Genomic DNA, 22682 nt, shown 5'->3' with positions numbered 1-22682 from the left:
CCATCCCGCTGTTTGGAACAGAGGATGGAGCCGTCGGGCAGGAGTCAGGGGGTCACCCCAGGGTGTCGGGGAATGAGCCAGAGACCCTGAGGCTGTGGAAAGTTGGGGCAGAATATCCTGGGAGGGGGCAGCTCCAGCCACCAGGTGGCCTTTGGCCCAATTCTGATGGCCACCTTTTCATTTTTGCCTCTTGGCGTGTCTCCATCCGAATGGGTCCCTGCTGTGTGACCCCTGGGAAAACCTGGCCTTCCACCTGCCCATCTGCATGTCTGTCTGTGTGCCCCTGCCTGCCCGGGAGCCTCTGTGAGGCTGCAAGGACGTGCATCCTGTCGCTGTGGTCCCCTGACCGCAGGCCCTGCCCGGAGGAGGAAGTGCAGTGGTGAGGCCCAGCCGCCCGGGCGCAGCTCATTCCGTGACCAGCCTCAACTGAGGCCGTGGCCGTGGAGGTGCCGGAGGAGATGATGAGGAAGGTGAAGGCCTGCTGGGGTCTCAGCGGCTGGGTGGTGGGTGCCCGGGGGAGCTGAACGCTCCTCTGTGTGTGTGAGCGTGAGGGCTCCAGGTGCTGGGGGAGGCGGGAGGAGGTCTCCATCTCTGCTGGTCTCTAGAAGGGCTTTTCTAGCCTGGTCCAGAGCCTGGGGACCAGGGCTTCCGTCCTGGGCCCCTGGGCTGGGCTTTTCTTGCCAGCCCTGTGCTGCATGTTCAGATGTGGGCATGTGTCCCACACATGCAGGGGGCGGGCCACGCTCTGGGAGGAGGGAGGGGTCCAAGCGGGACCCCTGGGGTCAGCCGAGGGGTGAGTGCCTGCACGCTTGCTCCCCTGCGCTGTGTTGGCTGGGCTGGGGTGGCTTGGAGGGGGCCAGGTCTGCTGGGTGCCCCTCCTCCAGTCTGGAGCTTGGGAGCAGCCCTGTGCTCACGCCTGACTGTGAGGCCCTAGGCTGTGTGTCCTGATTTGCCTGCCATCTGTCGCGTGGAGCCAAGGACACTTCCCTGTGAGGAGGGGGCCCGTGGTGTCTGTAAAGTGCTGTGCTCGGCGGGCAGTGAGCGATAATTGGTCCCTAGTTCGAACGAGACTGGCCCCGGGTGCCCTTTCTGTTCTTCTGGGTTTGGTGGCCGGGTGTGTGGCACAGCTGGTCTGTCCCCTGGGGCCACTGGCCATCCAGGAGGAGAGGAGGTGGCCTGGCGAGATGGCCCGGACGAGGCCTCTGGGCCGTGAGAGGGGCTGGGGAAGGGGCGCCCCCTCCCCCTGCAGCACCCCCGCCACAGGAAGCTGTCGCTGAGCCCTGGCACTTAGAGGCACTCAGCCGTGTCCTGTGAGCCTCCTGCCCCAGCCAGGGAGGGGCCACTGGCCCTGGGTCACGGCCCAGCCCGGACAGGCTGACCCAGGGACGCTGTCGGGGAGGTTCGTTCTGCCACCAGCTCCCCTTTTTCTGCCCTGCCCGGGGCTGGTCCTTCCGAGGCTCTCCATACCCTCTGCTATCTAGCTGCACTGAGGATGTGGTGAGAGCAGACGGGGTGGCACCGATAAGCCTTCCTGGACCGCTGGGCTTGGGCTGAGCAACTGCGACCTTGGTGTCATCTGTCGCATCGTCCAAAAGGCTCCCCTTTGTTTATTACAGGGGAGACATGCATGATGAGCGTGTGCTTAGCGTGACACAGGAGAGTCTGGGGCTCCGCTCTCGGCGAGGAGAGGGCTGTGAGCTTGTGTATGTGAGGGCTGGACAGAGCCACCCTGGGGCCTCTGTGGGGGTGGGGACAGATCGGGCATGGCCCAGCGGCTTTTAGCTGGCAGGGTGATCGGGTGCAGTCTGGGCACCCCAGAGGCTGGTCAGAAAGGCCTCTTCCCCAGTGTCTGGGGCGTGGCAGGAGGCCCAGCTATGGAGGGTGGCAAACAGGTAGCCATCGGTGCTGTGGAGCTGTACTGCAACAAATTTTGTCCTGGTCCCTGGCCTGGGGCAGGAGGTGCCCAGCTTGTTTTTCCCCCAGTAGCCACACTGGGAGCTCCCCCTGAGGACGAGGACCCAGGCTGTGTGCCCTCCTCCCCTTGTCTGTAAAGTGGGATGGGTACAGTGAGCCATAAACAAGGCCAAGGCCAGCACACACTCACTGGGCGATGCCCTGAGCCTCGACGGTGCCGTGGGTACAGTTACTCCCGTGTCAGAGGCAGGCACTGAGGTGTAGCGAGTTAAGCAGTTAGCCTGAGGTCACATGGAGCCGTGCTGGTCACCGCCCTCCACACTGACTTTGCAGGGCTGGGACCCACTGGAGCCAACACACGTTACCCAAGACCAGACCTCAAATTCGTGTGAATGCCAGATCTCACCCTGATCCTAACAGCCACCTTCATGGTGAGCTCTCTGCGTGTCAGGCTGAGGACTTTCCATACACGACCCTCTCATTTTGCATAACAGGAAACTGAGAAGTGGACTGTTTTGTTCAAGTTCAAGACTCTGATCTCAAAGTTCAAAGCTCAGATGAGAACGAGTTTTGTGTCGACCCTGTGCCCAGCCCTGTAACGGAGCTGGGGACACAGAGAGGGCTGGACACTGTCCTGGCTCTCAGGCTGTGCAGGCTTGGGCAAGGCCAGAGGCAGACACTCAGGCAATGAGGAGAGTTGGTACAGGCCCTAAGTGGTACAGAGTGGGGTGGAGGAGGGAAAGGGCAGGGGCAGCTTCACAGAGGAGGTGTCGCCTGAGCGAGGTTTTGGAGGATGAATAGGAGTCTGCTGTGTGCACATGCATGCCTTCTGTCTGACATCTTGGGATGCCATCTGTCTGGACTGGGAGGGTGGGTTTGTGTCAGGTCCAGCCATCAACTGTGTGAAGGCTGTTCTGAAAGTCTTTTAGGGGATCACCTGTACTTGGGTACCTACTATGGGCCAGGTACAGAGATGTTTTACAGACATGAGCCTTAAGGTGGGCGCTAATGTCCTTTATTAAAAAAAAATTAATTAATTACTTGGTTGCATTGGGTCTTTGTTGCTGTGCACGGGCTTTCTCTAGTTGTGGCGAGCAGGGACTACTCTTCGTTGAGGTGCTCAGGCTTCTCATCGCGGTGACTTCTTTTGTTGCGAAGCACGGGCTCTAGGTGCGCGGGCTTCAGTAGTTGTGGCACGCAGGCTTAGTAGTTGCGGCTCACGGACTCTAGAGCGCAGGCTCAGTAGTTGTGGCACACGGGCTTAGTTGCTCTGCGGCATGTGGGATCTTCCCGGACCAGGGCTCGAACCCATGCCCCTGCATAGGCAGATGGATTCTTAACAACAGCGCCACCAGGGAAGCCCGCTAACGTCCTTTTTATTTTCCGACAAGGCACTTGAGGTTGAGAGACGTGGTCAGAGTCCCTTTTCTCAGGGTTCTTCTCACCACCTGGTGTAGTCTCACCATGGCTGGCCTCTTTCTCGAGGCCTGAAGCTCTCTCTGGTGGCTTCCGCTGGCTGGGGGAAACCCACAGCTGTGTTGGATGCCTGGGGCCAGGTGTACATGTCTGTGTGTACATCGGGGCCTTGGCCTTCTCAGGAGCCCTGATAGCCGGGCGGGCACTGGTGACTCCACTGATGGAGGGCATCTCCTCAGGGAGAAGGAGAGGCAGGGGGTGGACAGGCTCACTTTCCAGTTCTCCTGCCTGATGGTTTGCTCCAGTGGCCCCTGCTGACTTCTGCAGGTTCTTTCCCACCTGGTGGTCCATTTCTTTCTCTGGAGGTGGCGGGGCTGTGGGGTGGGCGTTGATGGGGTGAGTCACCTACCTGTGCTCAGTGTCGAGTGGGCTGGGCATCCCCACAGCTCCACCCTGTTCCCATGGGGCCAGCCGGATGTGGCTGCCAGGGGAATGGGGAGCCTGTGGATTGAGGGAAGCGCCCGTTTTCTTTCTTTTACTTTCTTCTTCCTTTTAAAAATCTTTTCTTGGCCACACTGTGCGGCATGTGGGATCTTAGTTCCCTGACCAGGGATCGAACCTGCGCTCCCGCCATGCATTGGAAGCGCAGAGTCTTAACCACGGGACTGCCAGGGAATTCCCAAGTGCCTGTTTTCCTGCGCGTGGTTTTGCTTGTCTCCTCTCAGTCCCTTGTCGGCCCTTGGCGTCCAGCTGCACTTCACCCATGGAGTGTCCTGACTGCTGTAGCACAAAGTTGTTGGCGGGCTGCTCCCCAGTGTGCGCCGCTGCCCCCGCACCCGCCACTCTCGCCTTTCCTCTCCATCCTTTGCGACCTTTAGTCATCTCGAGCGACTTGAAATTCCCTGGTAATGGACCTCATCTTTCTGGTCCTCCTCGCCTTTGCTGCAAGCTCTCCCCTCCTTCTGAGCTGCCCCTTCCCCCTGGAAGTCTTCCTTGATTGCCCGACCTGGATAGGATCTCCAACCTGGGCTCCCGCAGACTCATGTACCTCCCTCTCTCTTGGGACTGGGCACACGTCTGAATGATTTGCTGACCCAGCAGAGATGAACAGGGCTGGGCACAGAGCGGGCGTTTGGCAAGAGATGGCCGAATGCATTGCATGATGAGAGAGAGGGTCTGAGAGCTGACTGGCCTCGCCCTGGCTCCTGGGCAGCTGGGAGAGGGGGAGCGGGGCAGCACAGGCCATCCTAGGGTCAGTCAGGGGTGGGAAGGGTCCAGGCTGTGTTCTGGGACTGGGCATCCCTCGGTCTAGGACCCTGGCCTGACATTCCAGCCCCATCTGGTACTCATCCCTGCCAGGGGCCCACCTGTTTGTCTCCTCCACCTGCCACCCTCACCCACTACCACCTGCTTACTTGTTATTCTTGTTGGGTCTTGGCCGCCGTCTCTGCCGACCATCGTCGCGGTGTTGTCCTTTTTGCTTGCCTGCCCAGGCCTGTGGAGGGGCGTCTTTGCCTCCCTCTTCCTGTACCCCCATCTCATGTTTTTCTCTGCTGTCTTCCCATTGCCCTCACCCTTCCTTGCTTCTTTATTGTCGCTCTCTCTCTCTGCCCATAGAGAACTCTGGGATTGGAGGGACAGAAGCTGGGAGAACCTGGTGGGCCAGGGCTTCCTCTCAGGCTCCTGGTCCGGCTCCCTCTTTTTCTAGATCTTTCCCCCCTCTCTCGGCCTTGGGTCTCTCTCTCTCTCTCTCTCTCTGCCTTTACCCACCCACCTCCCCATCTGTGTCCTCAATGCCCTCTCTGCTGACACAGCTGAGAAGGGACAGCTGTGACTCACAGAGGGGCGAGTCTGCCTCTGGGATTTGGGGAGTAGAGTGTGTGGCCGTGAGCCCACGTGTGTGTGCACTTGTGTGCCTGTGTGTGTGAATGCACGTGTGCCAGTGTGAGTGCCAGGGGTGGGAGGGAGTCTAGATATGGGCTAGAATGGGTCATAACTGAAACTCTGGTCAGATTGGGAGCTGACTCCCAGGGACCGCAAGAGCCTGACGCCCAGCCACCCTCCCTGCCCTCCTGGTCCTGGGGCGGTCACTTCCCTGCCCCTCCGTCTGGTATTTATGAGCCTTGGGCCCAGGAAAAGGAGTCATGTGGGGAGGTGGGGCTGCCCCTACTGGCCCCCTCATGTTCAGCTGCCAGGGTTGGGGGGGAGCACCCAGGGGTGCAGTGTAAGTTCAGCTAGGAGGGGCGCCCGACCCCTCATACTGCTGTTTCGGTTACTACAGCAAGTCTGTCCTAAGTTCCTCCTCTTGACTGATGGGTGAGCCCTGTGTAGAGGATGAAGAGGGTCTCAGTCCTGCCCTTGGGGGTCCCAGCAGCCACAAGACCTCTGATGGTCCCGGTGCCCTGGGCTGGGTGATGTTGGCCATGGGCCTCCCAGACCCGACCCTGGCTGGGGTGGGGAGGGGTCTGCGGTATTGGTGACAGGGCCCTCTTGGTTTGGCCACTTCCCTTCTCAGAGTAACACACTTTCTTTCCCCCTCTGCCTCGGCAGGTCCTCCAGAAACTGGGGAAGGCGGATGAGACAAAGGATGAGCAGTTTGAACAGTGCGTCCAGAATTTCAACAAGCAGCTGGTGAGTGTGGGTGGCCCTTGGCCTCAGGGAGCTTGTGAAAATGGAACTGCGGCTGCCAGGTGGAAAATGTCAAGAGCTGAATTTGTGGGCTAGGGGAACTTGAGAAGAGCGTCAGTGTGGGCTGGCGAGGTCACGGAAGACTTCTTGGAAGAGGGAGCATCGGCCCTGGGTGTGGACCGTGGGGGAGAGGAAGGAGGGGCAGGGGTATACCTTAGGTCCTTGGTAACACTTCAGGTTGGGGTGGGAGCTGGCGTTAGATTGTGCCCAGGCTCTGGGAAACCTTGAATGTCAAGGCAAGTGGGATCTCCAGAAGCTTCTTGTGAGGAGAGTGGTAGCTGCAGGGTTTAAGGCGGGAGCAGAGCAGACTGGCTTAGGTTTGGGCACCTCGATCAAAGTGTCGACCGTGCCTGGCTGAGTGGCAAGCTCCAGGCCTGGCCATTTGTAGATGGCTTGTGGGTGCCTGTAACAACCCTGTAAGGCAGCTGGTGTCACTGTGCCCCTTTCACAGATGAAGCAGTTGAGGCTCAGAGAAGTTGGGTGATTTGCCCAAGGCCATCCAGCTTTGGGAGTGGATTCAGACCCATACTTGTCTGATTCCAAAAACTGCAAGGGACTTGAAGGGCATCCTTAGCAATTCCTTTTACAGGCCAGGGGCCGGTGACAGGAGGGCCTTAATTATGTTGGCAGCCTGGGGGCAGTGGTTAGATCCAAGGGAGGACTTCCTGACCAAAGGGCTCTAAATACCCAGACTGGGTTGTACCTGAGACCTTCCCCGCTCAGGTCTGCTAAGTCTAGAATAAGCTACTTTGGTGGCTGTGTCTGAGTGTAGTAGAAGAGGGGAATGAAATGACCCTGGCAAGTGTCCCCTCACTGGGCAGGGCCAAGGAGGCAGGGAGAGAGAGCTGGGCCACGGCTCTGTGGCTTCTGCAGACCAGCCCCAGTGAGTGACAGAGGGGGATGGGGGCCAGAGGAGGCCACAGGAATGGGCATGGCTGTGGGGAGTGAGGTCAGGGTCTCAGCTCTGCTAGGAAAGGGGCCAGGTGGGCCTAGACAGGGGCTGGGAGGGCCCAGGCCTCTTCCTGCTTGTCCACACCTGACGCCTCAGAAAGCACGGAAGGTACCCACCACAGCCTCTGCGGCTGGAATGGAACCTCTGGCGGAAGGGGCCTCCTCTGGAAAACTCTTGACAGCCCGCTGGCCAAGGGCTGGGAGCAGCTGGGAGAGGGCCGAAGAGCATGCTGGGAGAGGGCAGGGGTGCATGCTGGGAGAGGGCAGGGGAGGAGCTGGGAGAGGGTCGGGGAGCCTGCTGGGAGAGGGCAGGGGTGCATGCTGGGAGAGGGCAGGGGAGCAGCTGAAAGAGGGTAGGGGTGCATGCTGGGAGAGGGCCGGGAGCATGTTGGGAGAGGGCAGGGGAACAGCTGGGAGAGGGCAGGGGTGCATGCTGGGAGAGGGCAGGGGAGCAGCTGGGAGAGGGCCGGGGAGCCTGCTGGGAGAGGGCCGGGGTGCCAGCTGGGAAAGGGCCCAGGACCAAGTCTACCCTCACCTGCCAGAGAAGCTGAACTGAGGGGTTCCCCAGAAAGGGCTGGGAGCCCCCATGGCTGCTTGTCCCCCAGGCCAGGAACGTTTCAAGGCCCAGAACAGAGACGTCTGCTGGCTGTGTGACTCTGTGTGAGCCCTTGCCCCTTGGGCCTCACATCTCTCACTTGCAAAATAGAGGTTTGGACAAGAACGCTGAGGTTCCCTCTGGGTCGCTGGCTCTGGGCAAGGAGTCACCCACTGATCTTTGCCCAGAGGGGCTGGGGAGTGAGGCCAGGGCTAAAGATAGCCAGTGCTGGTGGCTCCCTGGCTGTGGACATGGGCGGTCATTTGAGCTGGTGCTCTGCCCTCAGGCTGGGTGGGGTGGTCGCCTTCTCAGGGGCCAAGGGTGGAAGCAGGGCGGGCAAATTGAAGGTCTCGTTTGAGGCTTGGGGTAACCCTCCCGTAGGAGTTAGGGCAGCTGGGCAGTTCTGGATTTGATGGGTGTGTGGAGATGACTAGGACCTGGGGGTGGGGTTCAGGATTTACAAAGGTGTGAGGGTCACTATTCTCAGGGGAGCTGCAGGGCTTGGCGGGGGGCGGGGGCGGGCGGCTTGGGAAAGGCCAGGTGAAGCTTGAGCACAGGGAACCCTGCTTTTCACCTGGGAACACCAGGCCTGGTGGGCCAGCCCTAGCTGAGTTCAGGATGGCAGGGAGTTTGGGCTTCAAGGAAGTGAATCTCCCACCCCTTCCTATGGAGGTGGGTCCTAGGAGAGGGTGTCGGTCACCTTGCTGTCACCTGCTCTCACAGGGACCCAGTTTACATAGCTCCTCTGGGCCTGCTCAGTGTTAGTTACGACATCCCTGCCCCTGCGTCCCGTCCCTGCACTGTGAAACCCTGGAGGGCCCACTCACACTCCCGCCCACCTGAGTGCTTCAAACCCAGCTCAGGCCCTCCCGGAAGCCATCCTGGGTCCTCCAGGTGGCCCAAGCTCTTTATCCTAGGAGCCACCTGGACCTTGCACCCCAGGGCTCATCATTGCTGTGTATCTGTCACTGAGGTGGGGCGGGTCTGATTCCTTCTCATCCCCCAGGATCCACCCAGGCCTCTGCTCCAAGGGGGCATTGCTGGCTATCTGTCGTTTGAAACTCCTGTGGCATTGATTGCAGAGGGGCAAGAGTCAGCTGGAGCCAGAGAGGTCCGTGCGGGGGAGGACTTCCCTGCCCCCTGGATTCCCTGGGATGATGGGGGCTGACGTCAGGGAGGCAGGGAGAGCCTCTGGAGGGAGGTTCGGGGGACATGGGCTGCCTGCTGGCCGCCCCATGGAGCCGCCCCTGCCGTCGGTCCCAGGCTGTGGTGCCCTTCCGAGACTCCCAAGTGCGGAGCCAGGAGAGCAGGCTGAGGGGCAGGGGCTCCAGGACTTTATCCTTCCCCAGCTGCTCTGCAGGGCGTTTGTTAGCGCCCAGGAGCCTCCGCCGAGTTGTTTGTCAGAGCCAGCGTGGAGGGGAGGTGGCTTGGGCGCCCGCCTGAGGAGACAGCTGGCTGGGGGCCCCGGGGCGGGGGGCGTCGACCCTGGGCCCAGCTGCAGTTGGCACAGGGCGGGCCTTGCACATCTGTACCCAGCGTGCCTGCTCACAGCGTGGCCTTGTTTGGGAAGCACAAGGGGCCCTGGTACGGCCTGAAGCCTGGGCAAGCGTGGCAACCCCCCCCCCCCCCACGGGCGACCCCTTTCTCAGGGTGCATTGGAGACAGACGCTGGGGGACTCTGGGGAGGGGAGGCCTCTGGGATGGAGGCTAAGCTGGGTCTGGAAGGTTCTGTGACATCAGATGAACACAATAACATCACATCACAAACATACTCGAGTCTTCATCTCTACCACCACAGCACTGAGTTGTGAAGACTGGGGGCGGGTGCATCAAGGCTGCATCAGGAATGGGGTGGACCCTTCCTCGTTCCCCCGTCCCATGGGGTCCACATGCGATCCCTGAGGGAACTCCAGAGAGGTTTGAATGCTTGTGGATTGGCCTTTTGTTTCGTACTTTAATCAGCACACACCTCAAACTTGGATGTTCCTAAGATGATATGTGGCCAGGGTTTCCTTCTTTGAAATGCGATGTGCTGAAACCCTCCTCGCACAGTGTCTCTGCTGTCGTCATAACGAACAGGCAGCTGCCTGTTCCGGCCCCTTCGTGACCCGTTCGGCAGACTGGGGCCTGAGTGGCCAGGTATTGGGGGTTCTCGCCGGCTCTCCCAGTGCCTGTGTGACCCTGGGCAAGTCATGCAACCTCTCAGTTTCCCCTTCATTAGGTGGAAACCGTGGTGTTGAGAGCTGGTGTGTGGAAAGTGCCGGCCCCAGTGAGGAGCTGCTGCCCAGAGCTCTGAGGACACCAGGGCAGGAGGAAAGGGCTCTGGCTGTAAAGAGGGGGGGCCTGTTTGCAGGGGGATAGGAGAGGTTTGAGGGTGCTGGGGGTGAGCCTGTGCAGGGGGGCTGGGTCCCTGCCTGCCCTCGGCTGGAGCCTTGACCTGCAGGGGTGGACCACCACCTTCCGTCTCCTGCGGGAGCTCCAGGCTGGCCGGGTGGAGCTCTGTAGGGACTCAGGTCTCCTGGGACTGTGGCTCGATGCTGTCATCTATCTAACCCTCCACCAGGGGGAGGGACTTCAAAACAAGGTGTCGCTGAGGCGTAGGCTGGTGTCAGGGTAGGGAGAGCCCAGGAGGTCTGCCGTCACGGCCCTCCAGAGGCCCCGGTCTCCTGTGTCCCCCTAGGTCCCCCATCATTGTTCTCAGTGTACAGCCCACTTCCTGAGGCTGGCCTTCACGACCTCGGGCCCGGCCCAGCTCACTTAAGCCATTTCCCTGAAGGCCTGTGATGTGCCAGGCGCCCCTGCAGGCACTCCACGCACATGTGCCTGTGGTCTCCCAGGCTGGGGTCGTTCGACCCAGTTGGCAGGCAAGGAGACCGAGGCTCAGAGAGGCTACGTGTCTAGTAAGGGACAGAGCTGGGTCTTCACGGCCCCAAAGCCTCTGTGTGCTTTCTCCCACTTTCCACGCGGCTTCTGAAAACTGCAGCATCTCCCTGGCGGTGGTCTCAGACTTTCCCCGCTGGCCTCGGCCTGCTCGCCCCTCCTCGCACCTGGAGCTCAGCTGTCCTGCTCCTGCCTTCTGCGGTGCTGATGGCCAGAGGGAGTTGAGGCTGTGCCTGTGGTTCCACCCTCTCTGCTGGCCCTGCCTGCTGTTCCAGGAAGCCCCGGAAGCTGCCCTCCCAGCTCAGGGTGCTTCACTCCCTGGCCCATTCTCCCTCATCACCCTTTCCTCCTGCATCTTCCCTCTCAGCTGGGCCAGTGTCCCGAGAGGCCTGGACATGACCCCCATACTTCTCTGCGCTCCTTCCAAAGGCCTCCCCTTCCGGACCTCTCCTCTCCCCATCAGAACCCTCCTGACCCTGGTGGGATGCAGTGGGAGTCGGCTGGCCTCAGGTACCAACCACCTAAGCTTTCAGGACAAGGTGCTGGGTGGCTCCTGTACCCCCGGTCGTGTTCCTGGGCTTGTTGGTCGCCTGGTTCATGGTTACCCGAGGGCAGGCCTGCCACACGCTGGTCCCATCCTACACCTGGGCTGTGCGTGTGTGTGTCCTTCGGCCGTGCTCCAGTGTCTCGTCCAGGGTGGAGGGGTCTCCGTCTTCTTGCCTTCCTTACAGGGCTGAGAATACTGTCTGAGAGAGAAGGTGCTGACACCCTTGGGTGAATGTTCCTTCGGGCACAGGCTCCCGAGAGGGAGCTCAGTGTGTCAGTGGCCAGAGAGGAGATAGCTGCCGTGCCCCGGCGCGGTATCCTGTAGGCCCCCAGTGCCTTGCCGTGGACAGCCCATCCGTGGCAGGTGTCCGTGAGGTGCAGGAGGCAGAGGGCAGGTGTGGGCTGTGCCCCAGGCCCTCACCTTCTTCTCGTCTGCCTCTTTGCAGACCGAGGGCACCCGGCTGCAGAAGGATCTCCGGACCTACCTGGCCTCGGTCAAAGGTAAGGGGCAGACCTGGCCTGGATGGGCGGGCTTCCTGGGACGCAGAGAGGGGGCCCTCCCCACGTGGAGCTGATGGGCGCAGAGCTGGGAAGGGGCAGCAGGGCTGTCAGGGATGTCCACCTACCTCCTGGGACTTCAGGGGTGGGGCAAGGGTAACCCCCACCACCACCCCCAATCAGGGGTCCCCATGGCCCTAGCTGCAGCATGGCCCTTCTGCCCCACAGCCATGCATGAGGCCTCCAAGAAGCTGAACGAGTGTCTGCAGGAGGTGTACGAGCCTGACTGGCCTGGCAGGGATGAAGCGAACAAGATCGCTGAGGTGAGTACGGGACCGGTGGCCTGGGCCCTTCCCCAAGGGCCCTTCTGACCTCAGCTGGCCGCCCGTCGCACCCTGCGGCGCCCTCTGGGACCAGCCGTTCTGGCCCTCACGTGCTGTGTGCTCTTGGACAAGTCCACCTCCCTCTCTGACAGCCCTCGCACTGAGATGGGTTTCCTGATGCGGTCCTGAGGCACCTCTCCTCTCTGCGCTGTGTCTCCCGGCTCGGGAAGCCTCCCTCCCTGGCCCCACCAGCCCTGGGCCTATCTGATCCTCAGGGTCACGTTTTGAAAAGGCAGGAGGTGTGACCCCATTTCATAGATAAGGGGACTGAGGTTCTGAGGAGCCGCCCAGCCGTGAAGCAATGGGGCAGAGCTGGCCCCCGGGTCCCTGGGAGGTGAGAGCCGGACCGGCTGTGGGCCGGCTCCCCTGGTGCGCGCTGCTGTGTTCTCGTCTCCCGCAGAACAATGACCTGCTCTGGGTGGATTACCACCAGAAGCTGGTGGACCAGGCGCTGCTGACCATGGACACGTACCTGGGCCAGTTCCCTGACATCAAGGTGAGAGGCGCTTGGTCTGTCCACCCTGCTGCGGCCTGGCAGCCTGTGTCGGGGAGCTGGAGAGGGAGAGAGGGCAGCCCCGGCCTGAAGGCAGGCCTCCCCCACTCGCCTGGCACGTTGTCCTCCAGGGCTGCTCCCTCTGAGACCAGCCTGCCAGCCCCCAGACCTGGGCCTTTCTGAGCTGGAAGCCCTGTCCCTTTGGGTCTCCAGACTATGGAAAGAGACCTCATGGGGCATGTAAGTGTGTGGCCGTGTCCCTGTGGAGTGCCTGTAGGGTTGACGAGGTGTATTAGGGGGCTGGAAGGCCTGGGTATGTGTGCCCCGTGTTAGGCTCTGTGTGCTTGGAAGGGAAGGTGTATAGTTGTGCGTGTCGCCTCTCACCTGGGTGTGTTTGTGCGACTTCGCGTGTTCAAAAAGCCAGCTGCCTTTGCTGGGCCTGGGTGAGTGAGGACCCGTCGGTGTGCCAGGATCGCCGCCGAGGTGACTGGGACCCCAGGTGCTCCGGACATGCAGGCAGAGTTGTCTGGAGCTCAGGTGGTGACCGTAGTGCTGGACCCGATCCCCTGGGTGGGTGGGTGCGGGGGTCCCGGTCCACGCTGGCCACCTCGGCCACCCAGTGCAGATGCCTCAGGCTCCCGCAGGTGCCTTACGGGGAGAGTAGGAGGGAGGCAGGTGGTGGTGGCCCGGGCGGAGAGAAGCCCGAGGCCCAGGAGGCCTCTTTAAGGAGCTGAGGGCCAAGGGAGGGGGCTCGTCGGACGCGGCTGGCAGGAACTGACAAAAATGGTTCACTGTTGCGAGGACCTCCAGAGAAGAAAGGACCGCAGAGGGCACGGACTGCCTCGAAGGGTGAGCTCTTTGCCACCAGGAATGTCCGAGAGACAGTCGCAGGCACGTCTTAGACGGACTTGAGCCTGGAGTCGGCTGCCCTGAGACCTCTGGGTGCATCTAGGTCATGGTGCCCGTGACCCAGTTTCCCCGGGTCAGCATCTCAGCATGGGCGCCAGGCCCTGTTCAGCGCCCTCCTCCTTCTGTCCCCCAGTCACGCATCGCCAAGCGTGGGCGGAAGCTGGTTGACTACGACAGTGCCCGGCACCATTACGAGTCCCTCCAAACCGCCAAGAAGAAGGATGAAGCCAAAATTGCTAAGGTAAGGCTGGGGGTGTTGGGTGCTGCCGGGGAGTCTTCAGGGAGTGGCAGGCAGCAGGGCCGCAGGGGTCCCAAGCTCTCCCCCGGGGAGCCTGCTTCCTGTGCTGCGTTCACCGCACCCTTGGCGGGCTTGTTTGTCACTGCGCCCTGGCCCGTGGGCATCCTCAACCCCCTTGCCAGATGGCTTCACGGCTGGGGACTAGTCCCGGTAGGTCTGGCCGAAGAGCTGGGGTGGGGACGGCGCTGGGCCCAGGGCCTGAGTGAGAGGCTCCTGTGGGCCCCTGGGCGAGGCCCCCCTCCTGGCCCCTCCTGTAGTGCCGCCCTGTCCCCTGGCCCCTCCGCCTGCTCTGAGGCTGCTTTCCAAGATGAGAACAGGCCTGGCTGGGGTTTCACTGGCCCGGCCCCTCCCGGCCTGGCGCGCTCTGGCTGGAATTCCTTCACCGGATCCCAAGCGACCCTGCCACAGCTGGAACAAGCCGGGCGGGGGTGGGGCGGAGGTTGCACACACACTCTCCAGGTGAGGGTCTGCGGGCGGAGCCCCCCGCCCAGCCCGGGGCAGGACTGTGCTTGCTGAGCCCCTCTGCCCCTGCTAACGATTCTCACATTTTGCTTTGCAGTTGGAGTTCACCCCCTTCTCCGCCCCGCTCGGGGCACCCCTTAATTCTCAGCCTCGGGGCCTTTACCTGCTCTGGGGGGCCGGCCCTCTGGAGGGTGGCAGGTGTCTGTCACTGCACTGGAGACTGTTTGGACGTGGTGTTTAATGTCTGTGTCTCTGTTTCTTTCTCCCCACCTCCCTCCTGTTTCTCTACGCTCCTTGGCCTTGACCTTGACCTCCCCTCCCCCCCCAGCCTGTCTCGCTGCTTGAGAAAGCCGCCCCCCAGTGGTGCCAAGGCAAACTGCAGGCTCATCTCGTAGCTCAAACTAACCTGCTCCGAAATCAGGTGACACTGGCTTCTAACCTTGCACGTGCTGGCGCCTTCTGGTTTGTCGTCCTGTCCTTGGTGCTGGGTGGTGCTGGGCGCCCATCTGCCCAGACGCCCTGGGGGGGGGGAGGGGCGGGGGCGGGGGCGGGCTCCTCCCGGGTTGGGAGGCAGGGCTGTTTTCATTATGTCTCTGCTGCGAGAGCTCCTGCTTCTGAGATCTGAGGTCCAATGCAGGAAGCGGATAGAGGCTGGGGGCTCTGCTTGACCTGGGATGGGCCCACCTCTGTTTGCGTGGTGCCCGGGGCTCTGGTCGTCCTGGGACCGACTCTGAAATCCTAGCCTCCAGGAGCCCAGGAAAGCCTCGGAACCTTTGTCCTCTGTGAGGGCTCTTGCGGGGAGGGATGTGGTGTCGTTAATGCATTGTCCTTCAAGCTTCATAAGAACTGTGAGGTTGCCCTGAATGTACAGAGGAGACAAACCTGCCCAGAGAGGCAGAATCTCCTGCCCAGGGTCTCAGAGCCGCTTAGTGTCTGAGTTGGGGCTCACCCGACTCAAGCCCTGGGTCATTATCCTGGCTCCCTGGCCCGGGGCTCCATGTGGGTGGTCCTGCCACAGCTGGCCAGAGTCATGGTGACCCTTGTAAGTGGACCTGTAGGCCCCATGGTGCCCCTGGAGGGGACGCCGGGAAGGCTCTTCAGCCTGGCTGGGATGCTGAGACCTGGGGCCGAGAGGATTGGCTCTTTGGGAATTTCATGGAGGGCAAACAGTCCGCATCACAGTGGTCCCTGAGGGCTTCCTGGAGGAGGCTCTTTGTACGAAAGTCATGAGTGATGACTACTATCCTGGCAATACCTCGGAATGGGCCGGGCCCTGGGTGAACACAGTGTGGTGAGGACCACGATGCAGTGTCCTGGGAGAGGTGGCCTCGTGGTTCTCAGTCCGGTGAAACTGACCAGGCTGTAGCACCCCTTCGTGGTCCTGGGGTGGGGGCAGGTGACAGAGGCCCCACCCAGGAGGTGGGGTTTCGCTCTGGGCAGCTGCCCCCTTTTATCTGGGCCACCTTCTGATTTCCTCACCTTCAGCCCACACGTATTGAATGCCTGTGATATGGAGAACTCTGGGCTCCGCGTGGGCTCGTGGCTACCTGTTGCCCGATGTCTTTTAGGCCAAAGCTGTGGGCCGACTTTGGAGGCACTGAGCTGTTGACAGCCTTACCTCTCCAGGGTCTGCGGTAAATGGCCGGGGGAATCTTGGACAGGCCCGTGTCCTCCCCTGCTGCAGGAGGTGGAGGAGGGCCGAGGGGCTGGAGTGGCCTGTCCTGCCTGTAGAGTTCAGGACTTCTGGCTGGAGGGGGAATGGGGCCACTCACCCAGAGCCAGGATTTCTGCATAATTTTCCCTGAGATGGGTTTGGCACAGTTGCCAGGTGAACATTTTTGTTCTGTGGGAGAAGCCCCTGGGAGACTGTGGGGCTTGGGGTGGTGGCCGTGGCCGCTTTGGGGCTCCCGGGATGGGTGTGGTTGGGGATCCTGCTGGAGGGCCCCCAAGCCCCCGCCCTGGAGGATCGGTCCTGGAGGATGGCCGGGGCAGGCCAAGGCACTGGGATCTCATCTTTGCATGTTGGATTGCAGATGTTTCGCCTTTCGGCCAAATTGACATTCCCATTTGGATCCTTTTCATTTGAGCTTCTCCTCCTTCTGCCCCACCCTGCCTCACGCCTGGCTGGAGGCTGGGGAGCCTTCAGGCCTTTGGCTGGCAGTGAGCTGGGGCACTTGGGGTCCCGGGGCTGCCCTGCTGGCTAACTTGACGTTGGGGAGACAGTGCCACCTCCTGAGGCTGTGCTCTCCTGAGCCGGCCAGCTCCGGATGTCCCCTGGGCTGCTTCCGAGCTGCTCCCCATGTGTGCTGGGGCCTCCCCAAACCTGCCTGCAGGGCCCCGGGGCCCTGCTGCATGGCGAGCTTTCCCACTGCTCTCCATGTCCGCCAGCGGCGTGTAGTGGAGCCGCCAGGGCTGCAGGGTCTCCCCCCACCTCCTGCCACCCCTAGTGTTTCTGAAAGAGCCAGGATATGAGGAATGTGACTCAAAGGGAATAAAAGACACAGGCCCTGACTTCTAGGAACTCTGAAACGGAGCCACCTTGTCCTTTCCAGCATTGCTGGGTGTGTGAACAGCGCTTGGTGCACAGCTATGAGCTGCTGTGCTGTCCGCCACCGTCTTGGCTACGCTTGTCCATTTGGGGAGTTAGGACGAGCATCGTGGGGACCGGAGTGGTGGTCTCTGTGGCTGTAGGAGCCGGGGCGGTCAAGGTGGTCCTGGAGGATGTGGGACTTGAGCTGGCCTGTGGGTACTTGGGTGGGAGGCCCACGTGACAGTGCGAGGTGCTGGAGGCTGGAAGTATGGGTAGTGGCCCCCCATCAGGCACTGGGATTCTCAGAGGACTAAAGCAGGGATGATGCGGCCCAAGGCCTGGAGGGCACCGCAGATCTGACCCATTCCAGGAGTGGCCTGAGGCATGCATGCTTAGAGACGTTTCTTTTATTTCCTATTCGCCCTTTAATTTTTTTTTGATAATATTTGTTTTTATTAGTATTCTGTGGACTCCCTTTAATTTTTAAATGAGATTTTAAAAAGTGAGGCGAGGAGCCCTTGCTCACTCTAGCAAGTTCCAGCAACCTGAAGGCCATGTAGTCAGGGGCATGGTGGCCCTTTTTCCCTCCAAACCCCACCCCCACATTCACCAGGGCTCGGCCCCGGCACAGCGGCGGGTAGGCCCTGACTCGGGCTGATGCTGGTGCCTGAAGCTGGATGGGACAGCTGGGGGGGCTCAGGTTGGATGGGGCAGCTTGGGTGTGCTCTGTGGCAGCTGGCGGTTCCGGCCAGTTGGCCTGCGAACGTGAGGCTGCCGGAGGAGAGTTTTCTCCTGGGCGGGGCCTCCACGTTCGTTCCTGGGCTGTGACTCAGAGCCTGAATCCAAGTCACCCCCTCTGAGTCACTGTTTCCTGCAGCGTCCTTCGGAATGTGTTAGCCGAGCCCTTTCTGGGGCCGGGGTCTGTGATTCACCCCTACCCTCGTCTCAGCCCTCGCCAAGCTCCTTTCTTGGGCTCTATGATGGGGTCTTAGCGCCACCGCCTGGTGGGTGTGGGCAGGCCTGGAGGGCGCCCGGCCGGCGCCCGGTCCCCTGCCCAGCAGCCCGGCTCCCTCCTCCCCTGCCTCTCGTGGATGTGCCCGATCTGCTGCCTCTGGCCTCAGTCTGGTGGGGAAGGGTTACAGAGGAGAGAGGGGTCGGGAGAGGGTAGGAAAGACTCTCCCAGGGAGGCCAAGTCAGGCTGGTGGTTGAGGCTGAGTAGGGGCCAGACCTGGGAGAGGAGGGAAGGAAGAGTCAGAGGGGCCGGCACGAGAGCTGGCGGCATGCGGACTCCTCGCCTGAGAGAGGCTCCCCTGGAAGTGAGCAGGGTCCCACCTGGCTGGGTCTGGGGCCTCTGCCCTTCCTGTGCCCCAGCCCCCTTTGTCCCTTGTCTCATGCTTTCTTGCTGTGCTCCTCTCACCTCCATCTTGGCGCATCTGGGCCAGATGCTGGGGGGGCGGGGCGGGTTCTCCCTTTGGCCGTGGCTGCTCTGCCCGGAATGCCCCCGACGGGCTTGGCTGTAGGGGCCCGAAGGGCTGCATGGGGAGGTCTGCCCGGGCGTCCACATCCACTTCAACCTCCATCTTGCCCGAGCCCTGGTCCCCGTGCACTGGGGCGGGGGGGGGGGGGGGGGGGGGCGGGTCTTGGGAATGGGCGTGGCCTAGCCTGGGTGGGCTGGGACGGAGGCCTGGCGGAGGGGAATGACCCGTCCCGCCCTCCAGGCCGAGGAGGAGCTCGTCAAAGCCCAGAAGGTGTTTGAGGAGATGAATGTGGATCTGCAGGAGGAGCTGCCGTCCCTGTGGAACAGGTGAGGGGCGGGGGGTGGCGGGCCGAGCCTCGGCCGCCCTCCCCTCCTGAGGCGGCATGGCCATTCTGCGTGCCCTGCTCCGTGCCCTCCCAGGGCTGGGTCCGGTGAGGGTGGAGGCGAAGCAGCCCGTGTGGCTCTCCTGGGCTGCCCGCCCTGGTCTGCAGTTCACCTGGCCCTTCTTCCCTCCCCCCTGCAGCCGTGTGGGTTTCTATGTCAACACATTTCAGAGCATCGCAGGCCTGGAGGAGAACTTCCACAAGGAGATGAGTAAGGTAGTGCCCCTGGGCTGTGCTCCACCTGCCAAGGGCCAGGGTCAGAGGCATGGGTGGGCCGAGCTTCCTCTTCCCTGCTGGGGTTGGACACATGCTGGTGACCACAGGGGGATCCTCTGGGCCCCTGAGAAACAGTGTCAGGGCCCAGTCCTCAAGGAACAGAGTGTCAGGGCCCAGTGGGAGCTGCTGGGTGCTCTGGGGAGGCTGCGAGTGGGCCCCAGGGGTCCAGCCCCGGCCCCCTCCCAGCTCCCAGTTCTATTCTCCTTGCCTGGGTGGAGCCCACCACCCTCAAACTGGAAACGTGCTCTCAGGCAGCCTTGGCCCAGGGAGCTCAGTGTCAGAAAATGGTGGCAGTTTCCTAATTTGTAGGCAGATAAGAAATAAATTACTAAAATTTTCCCAATTAAAAAAATGTTTTAAGTTTGCTCTACCTACAGAATCCGGCGCAAGCTAATCTGGGTCTGATTAGCTTAAATTCTTATGTTGTGTTGTCTTCATCCTGATTGAACTGGCAGTTAAGCTGCAAAGCTGCGTTGGAGAAACGTGGCGTTGGCAGCTCCCTCCCTCCCTGTGCCCTGGGTGGACCTGACTTTGTCTCCTGGGCCCAGAGGAATGAAGTGATTGTGGGGCATTCCAGGCCCAGGGCAGGAGGAGGGCTTTTGCCAGCTTGGGGCCTGTCCTGAGTGACCACCCTCAGTATGGTTTCTTGCCTGGTAGGCCTTCCCTTTCCTTCCTACTTTTTCTTCTTCCCTTCAAAGATTTGAGACAACTTGTAAAAAAATTTAAAAAGACAGAGAGAGGTGTTTTGGGAAGAAAACATTTATGTAAGGTGGGAGGAAAATTCAGTTCTGGGCTTCCTAGTGGCTAAAGCAGAGGGAAGTATACTCAGTAAAGAGAATCACGAGGTGCATGGGGTAAGCCCCTCGTCTTGCCCGGGCTTTTGGTGAAACCTCTGGCAGTTGTAACGTGGCCTGAAAGCATCTTGGCAAGTGACTTCAGCAATTAGGATCAACAGTTAATTTGCCAAAACAATTGAAAAAAATTAAAAACAGTACAAGCTCTATGGGGCATTTTAAGAAACGCCCCGTAAGTAGGAAGAAGAAAAAGGTGGTCCCAGAAACAGTAGCTGTTCTCAGGGCAGCCCACTGCCTCCTCCTTTTTTCCTGTGGGTTTTCTGGGACAGGTGTGCTGGTTCCCTGCGCCCAGTGATGGGAAGAGAAGAGCTTGCTCCTGGTTGGGGCACGGGCACAGGGGAGGGGCTGGTGGGGAGGAAGAGAATCAGGGATGTTGTTAGGGAGAGGGGGGCTGTTTGGTGGCCCCCAGCCAACCGGCTTGCTGTCCCTCCTGCAGCTCAACCAGAACCTCAACGATGTGCTGGTCAGCCTGGAGAAGCAGCACGGGAGCAACACCTTCACGATCAAGGCCCAGCCCAGGTGTGTGATGCCCCCCCCTCCCCTGCCGAGGGCCGCTGGGGGCTCAGGGAGGTGAGGTCTGGGGCTGGGCTGTTTGCTGAGGTCCTTTCTGGCTGGGCCTCCCTGTGCTCAGGGGAGCAGGTGAGGGCCCCCCTCCTCCTCCACCCCGTGTCCCCTCTGGGAAGGAGCTGCCCGGGCAGCCTGCAGCTCCCCTGCCTGGGCCTGGCTTCCCTATCTGTGCAGCTTTGCAGGTGGGCCCGGGGACTAAATGATTCAGCCCAATGGGAAGGGAGCCTTCTCGTAGAGCGGGGGCCTGGTCCCAACCTTATCCGAGGCCCCGGATGGCGAGGAGGGGGGGTGCCCTTGTTCCTGCCCTCTGCCCAGAGGGGAGCCCTGCTTCCTGGGGGGAGAGCTCCAGGGAGGAGGGGAAACGCCTGGGCCTCGGCCGTGGCCCGTGGGAAACCACGGCAAGTCTGAGATTCCCCTTCCTTTCCGTCCGTGAGCTGCCCTGCCTCGCAGCACAGTGTGGAGAGCAGCGATGCACCTCGCCCTCCTCGGCTACAAGGCGGGTGATTGCATCTGGTTCTTGGGGTAATTAGGGTGTCCCCTAGGAGGAGGAAGGCAGTCAGTATTCAGCGAACGTCACTGTCCCTCTTGTCCCCTGCAAACACAGTATGTGTGAGGGAGGGGGCGGCCCACAGGGTGCCCTGGGGGCAATAAAGGCCAAAACGTGTTTCCCAGGTCACCGCCTGGCCTGGAGGTCATGGTGGCGCGTCCAGGATGGGTGAGGGGGGTGGAGGGCGCCGCCCACCCGGGCAGTGCAGGCAGCGGGGGCCAGGCCGCCTTGGGAAAGGGCTGGTCTGAGGGCAGAGGAAGGGCCTTGGAGGCTCGTGAGCCCCCTTTGCAGCAAAGCGGGCAGCCAGGTTGCCACCTCTCCCAGGGCCCCCCACTGACCCCGGTCCTTCTTGGGCCCCAGAGCTCCTGTGGCTGGACCCCGGGCAGGGCGGGTGGCCAGCGCTGTCCCGGCCTGAGCCGCCTGCCGCCCGCCAGGTCCTGCTTCAGGGCAGCGTCCTCTTTTTGCTTGTTCCGTGGGCACCACCTCAGCGTGCCTGGCAGGACACGGAGGCCAGCGGGGGCCCCAGGACGGGACAGCCGGGGCCGTGGGCAGGACTGGGCCCTCTTCCCGGCCTCCGGGAGTTAGGAGGGCTTCTGCTCTTAGCCCTCCTCTGAGCAGAGGGGCTGCCGATGAGGGAAGGGAAAAGGCCGGGCCCACACCTGCATTTCCCCCAAACAAAGGCCTCAACGTCCCGCCCGTCCCCACAGAAAGAAAACTAAACTGTTCTCGCGGCTGCGCAGAAAGAAGAACAGGTACCGGCAGTGAGTGCTGTGTGGTGGGGGCCTCGGAGGCCAGCGCCCCGGCCCCTGTGCATGCGCCTGGCCCTGCCCAGGGCGCCACTAACCCCTAACTCGCCTTCCTGTGTGTGGTGTGCGTGTTGGGGGGCAGAGGGGTGTCGGTGGGAACGGAGGGCGGGCAGACCGCCTCAGCACGTTCCTCTTGGGCTGCGGCCTGACCAGGAGTGGAGGAAGGGAGGTCCGGAGGCTCAGGGAGAGGGCTGCTGTAGCCCCGCGGTGTGTAGGAATTCTGTGTGTGTGCGTGTGTGTACATATGCTGGATGTATGTGTATTCTTTAAGGAGGCAAAGACGTTCCCATAAAACACATTCAGTAAAGGTGAGAAGGAACCAGCGAGTCTCCCACGCATCTGTGCCATTGTCTGGCCCCCCGCCATGCTCGGGCAGGTGATGGGGTCACTAGTTTCTGTCTGTCCTTCTAGACCTGCCCGGTCCAGCACAGTGGCCGCCTGCCTCATGTGGCTGGTGGACACTGGAAATGTAGCCAGGGTGACTGAGGAGCTGAATTTTTAATTTATTTAATTTAAACAGCCGCCTGTAGCTCGTGGCTGGTCTCAGTCAGCACTGTTCTACAGTTTCTTTAGGCAAGTACAGCGTAGATTTTTATTTTGCACCCAGTAGCGGGCCGTGCACACCGTTTGTCCTTGTTGGTACTGAGACTCGACTTGGGGGCCTCACCCTCTCGTCCCCGCTGTGAAGACCCCCCCCCCCGTTTATTTACCCCCTCTGCCCGTTGCCTCTGCCGGTTCCCCGGGTTCCCCGGGAGGACCCGTGGGAGCAAAGGCTCGGGGCCTGGGGAGCGGGGCTGGCTGTGCGCTGGCGTGAGGGGTGAACGGCAGGCAAGCTGGCCCGGAGGCCCGTGGGCTCAGGCTGAGGAGCGGGGCCGCCCTGAGCGCAGAGGCTGCTGCGTGACGCGTGGGGGTGAGACTCACCTTGCTTCTAGGATGCGTGGCTTTCTCCTGCTGTGGGGCTCGGCGCCCCTGCACCTGGTGGAGGCCTGAGGGAGGCTGGCCGGCCCCTGGCTGCGGCTCCCGGCTCCCGCCCTGGTCCCCCCGCCCGGGGCCCCGCAGATCTCAGCTCCCCCCCACCCCCACCCCTGGGGCCCGCAGACCTCAGCTCCGGGTGTGGTTGTCACTGTGGTTGTCCAGGGCAGGCCCTGCTGCGGACACCTGCCTGTTCCCAGTGCTCACGCCTGTGTTGCCTCATTTCCACCTGTCCTT

The 22682-nt window shown here is 61.6% G+C and overlaps 1 protein-coding gene across 18 annotated transcripts in view; it reads left to right on the top strand.

Annotated features, from left to right (window-relative positions):
• Positions 1-22682, top strand: part of BIN1 (bridging integrator 1) — a 55638-nt gene that overhangs the window by 22612 nt on the left and 10344 nt on the right. For 7 of the 18 annotated variants that reach the window (XM_073807815.1, XM_073807821.1, XM_073807820.1 and 4 more), the window contains exons 2-10: positions 5881-5961; positions 11437-11491; positions 11717-11811; positions 12272-12367; positions 13407-13514; positions 18282-18367; positions 18564-18639; positions 19990-20072; positions 21375-21419. In XM_073807815.1, coding sequence (XP_073663916.1) covers positions 5881-5961; positions 11437-11491; positions 11717-11811; positions 12272-12367; positions 13407-13514; positions 18282-18367; positions 18564-18639; positions 19990-20072; positions 21375-21419 — 725 coding nt within the window. Of the gene's footprint in view, positions 1-241; positions 471-5880; positions 5962-11436; positions 11492-11716; positions 11812-12271; positions 12368-13406; positions 13515-14361; positions 14455-18281; positions 18368-18563; positions 18640-19989; positions 20073-21374; positions 21420-22682 lie in introns of those variants that run through there. The other 11 variants (XM_073807817.1, XM_033860293.2, XM_033860289.2 and 8 more) reach the window with 4 other exon arrangements.

Source organism: Tursiops truncatus, chromosome 7 (genome assembly GCF_011762595.2).
Source record: "Tursiops truncatus isolate mTurTru1 chromosome 7, mTurTru1.mat.Y, whole genome shotgun sequence".
NCBI classification, from domain to species: domain Eukaryota; kingdom Metazoa; phylum Chordata; class Mammalia; order Artiodactyla; family Delphinidae; genus Tursiops; species Tursiops truncatus.
Note: the sequence above shows the minus strand (reverse complement) of the source record. Positions and strands in the feature narration are given on the sequence as shown.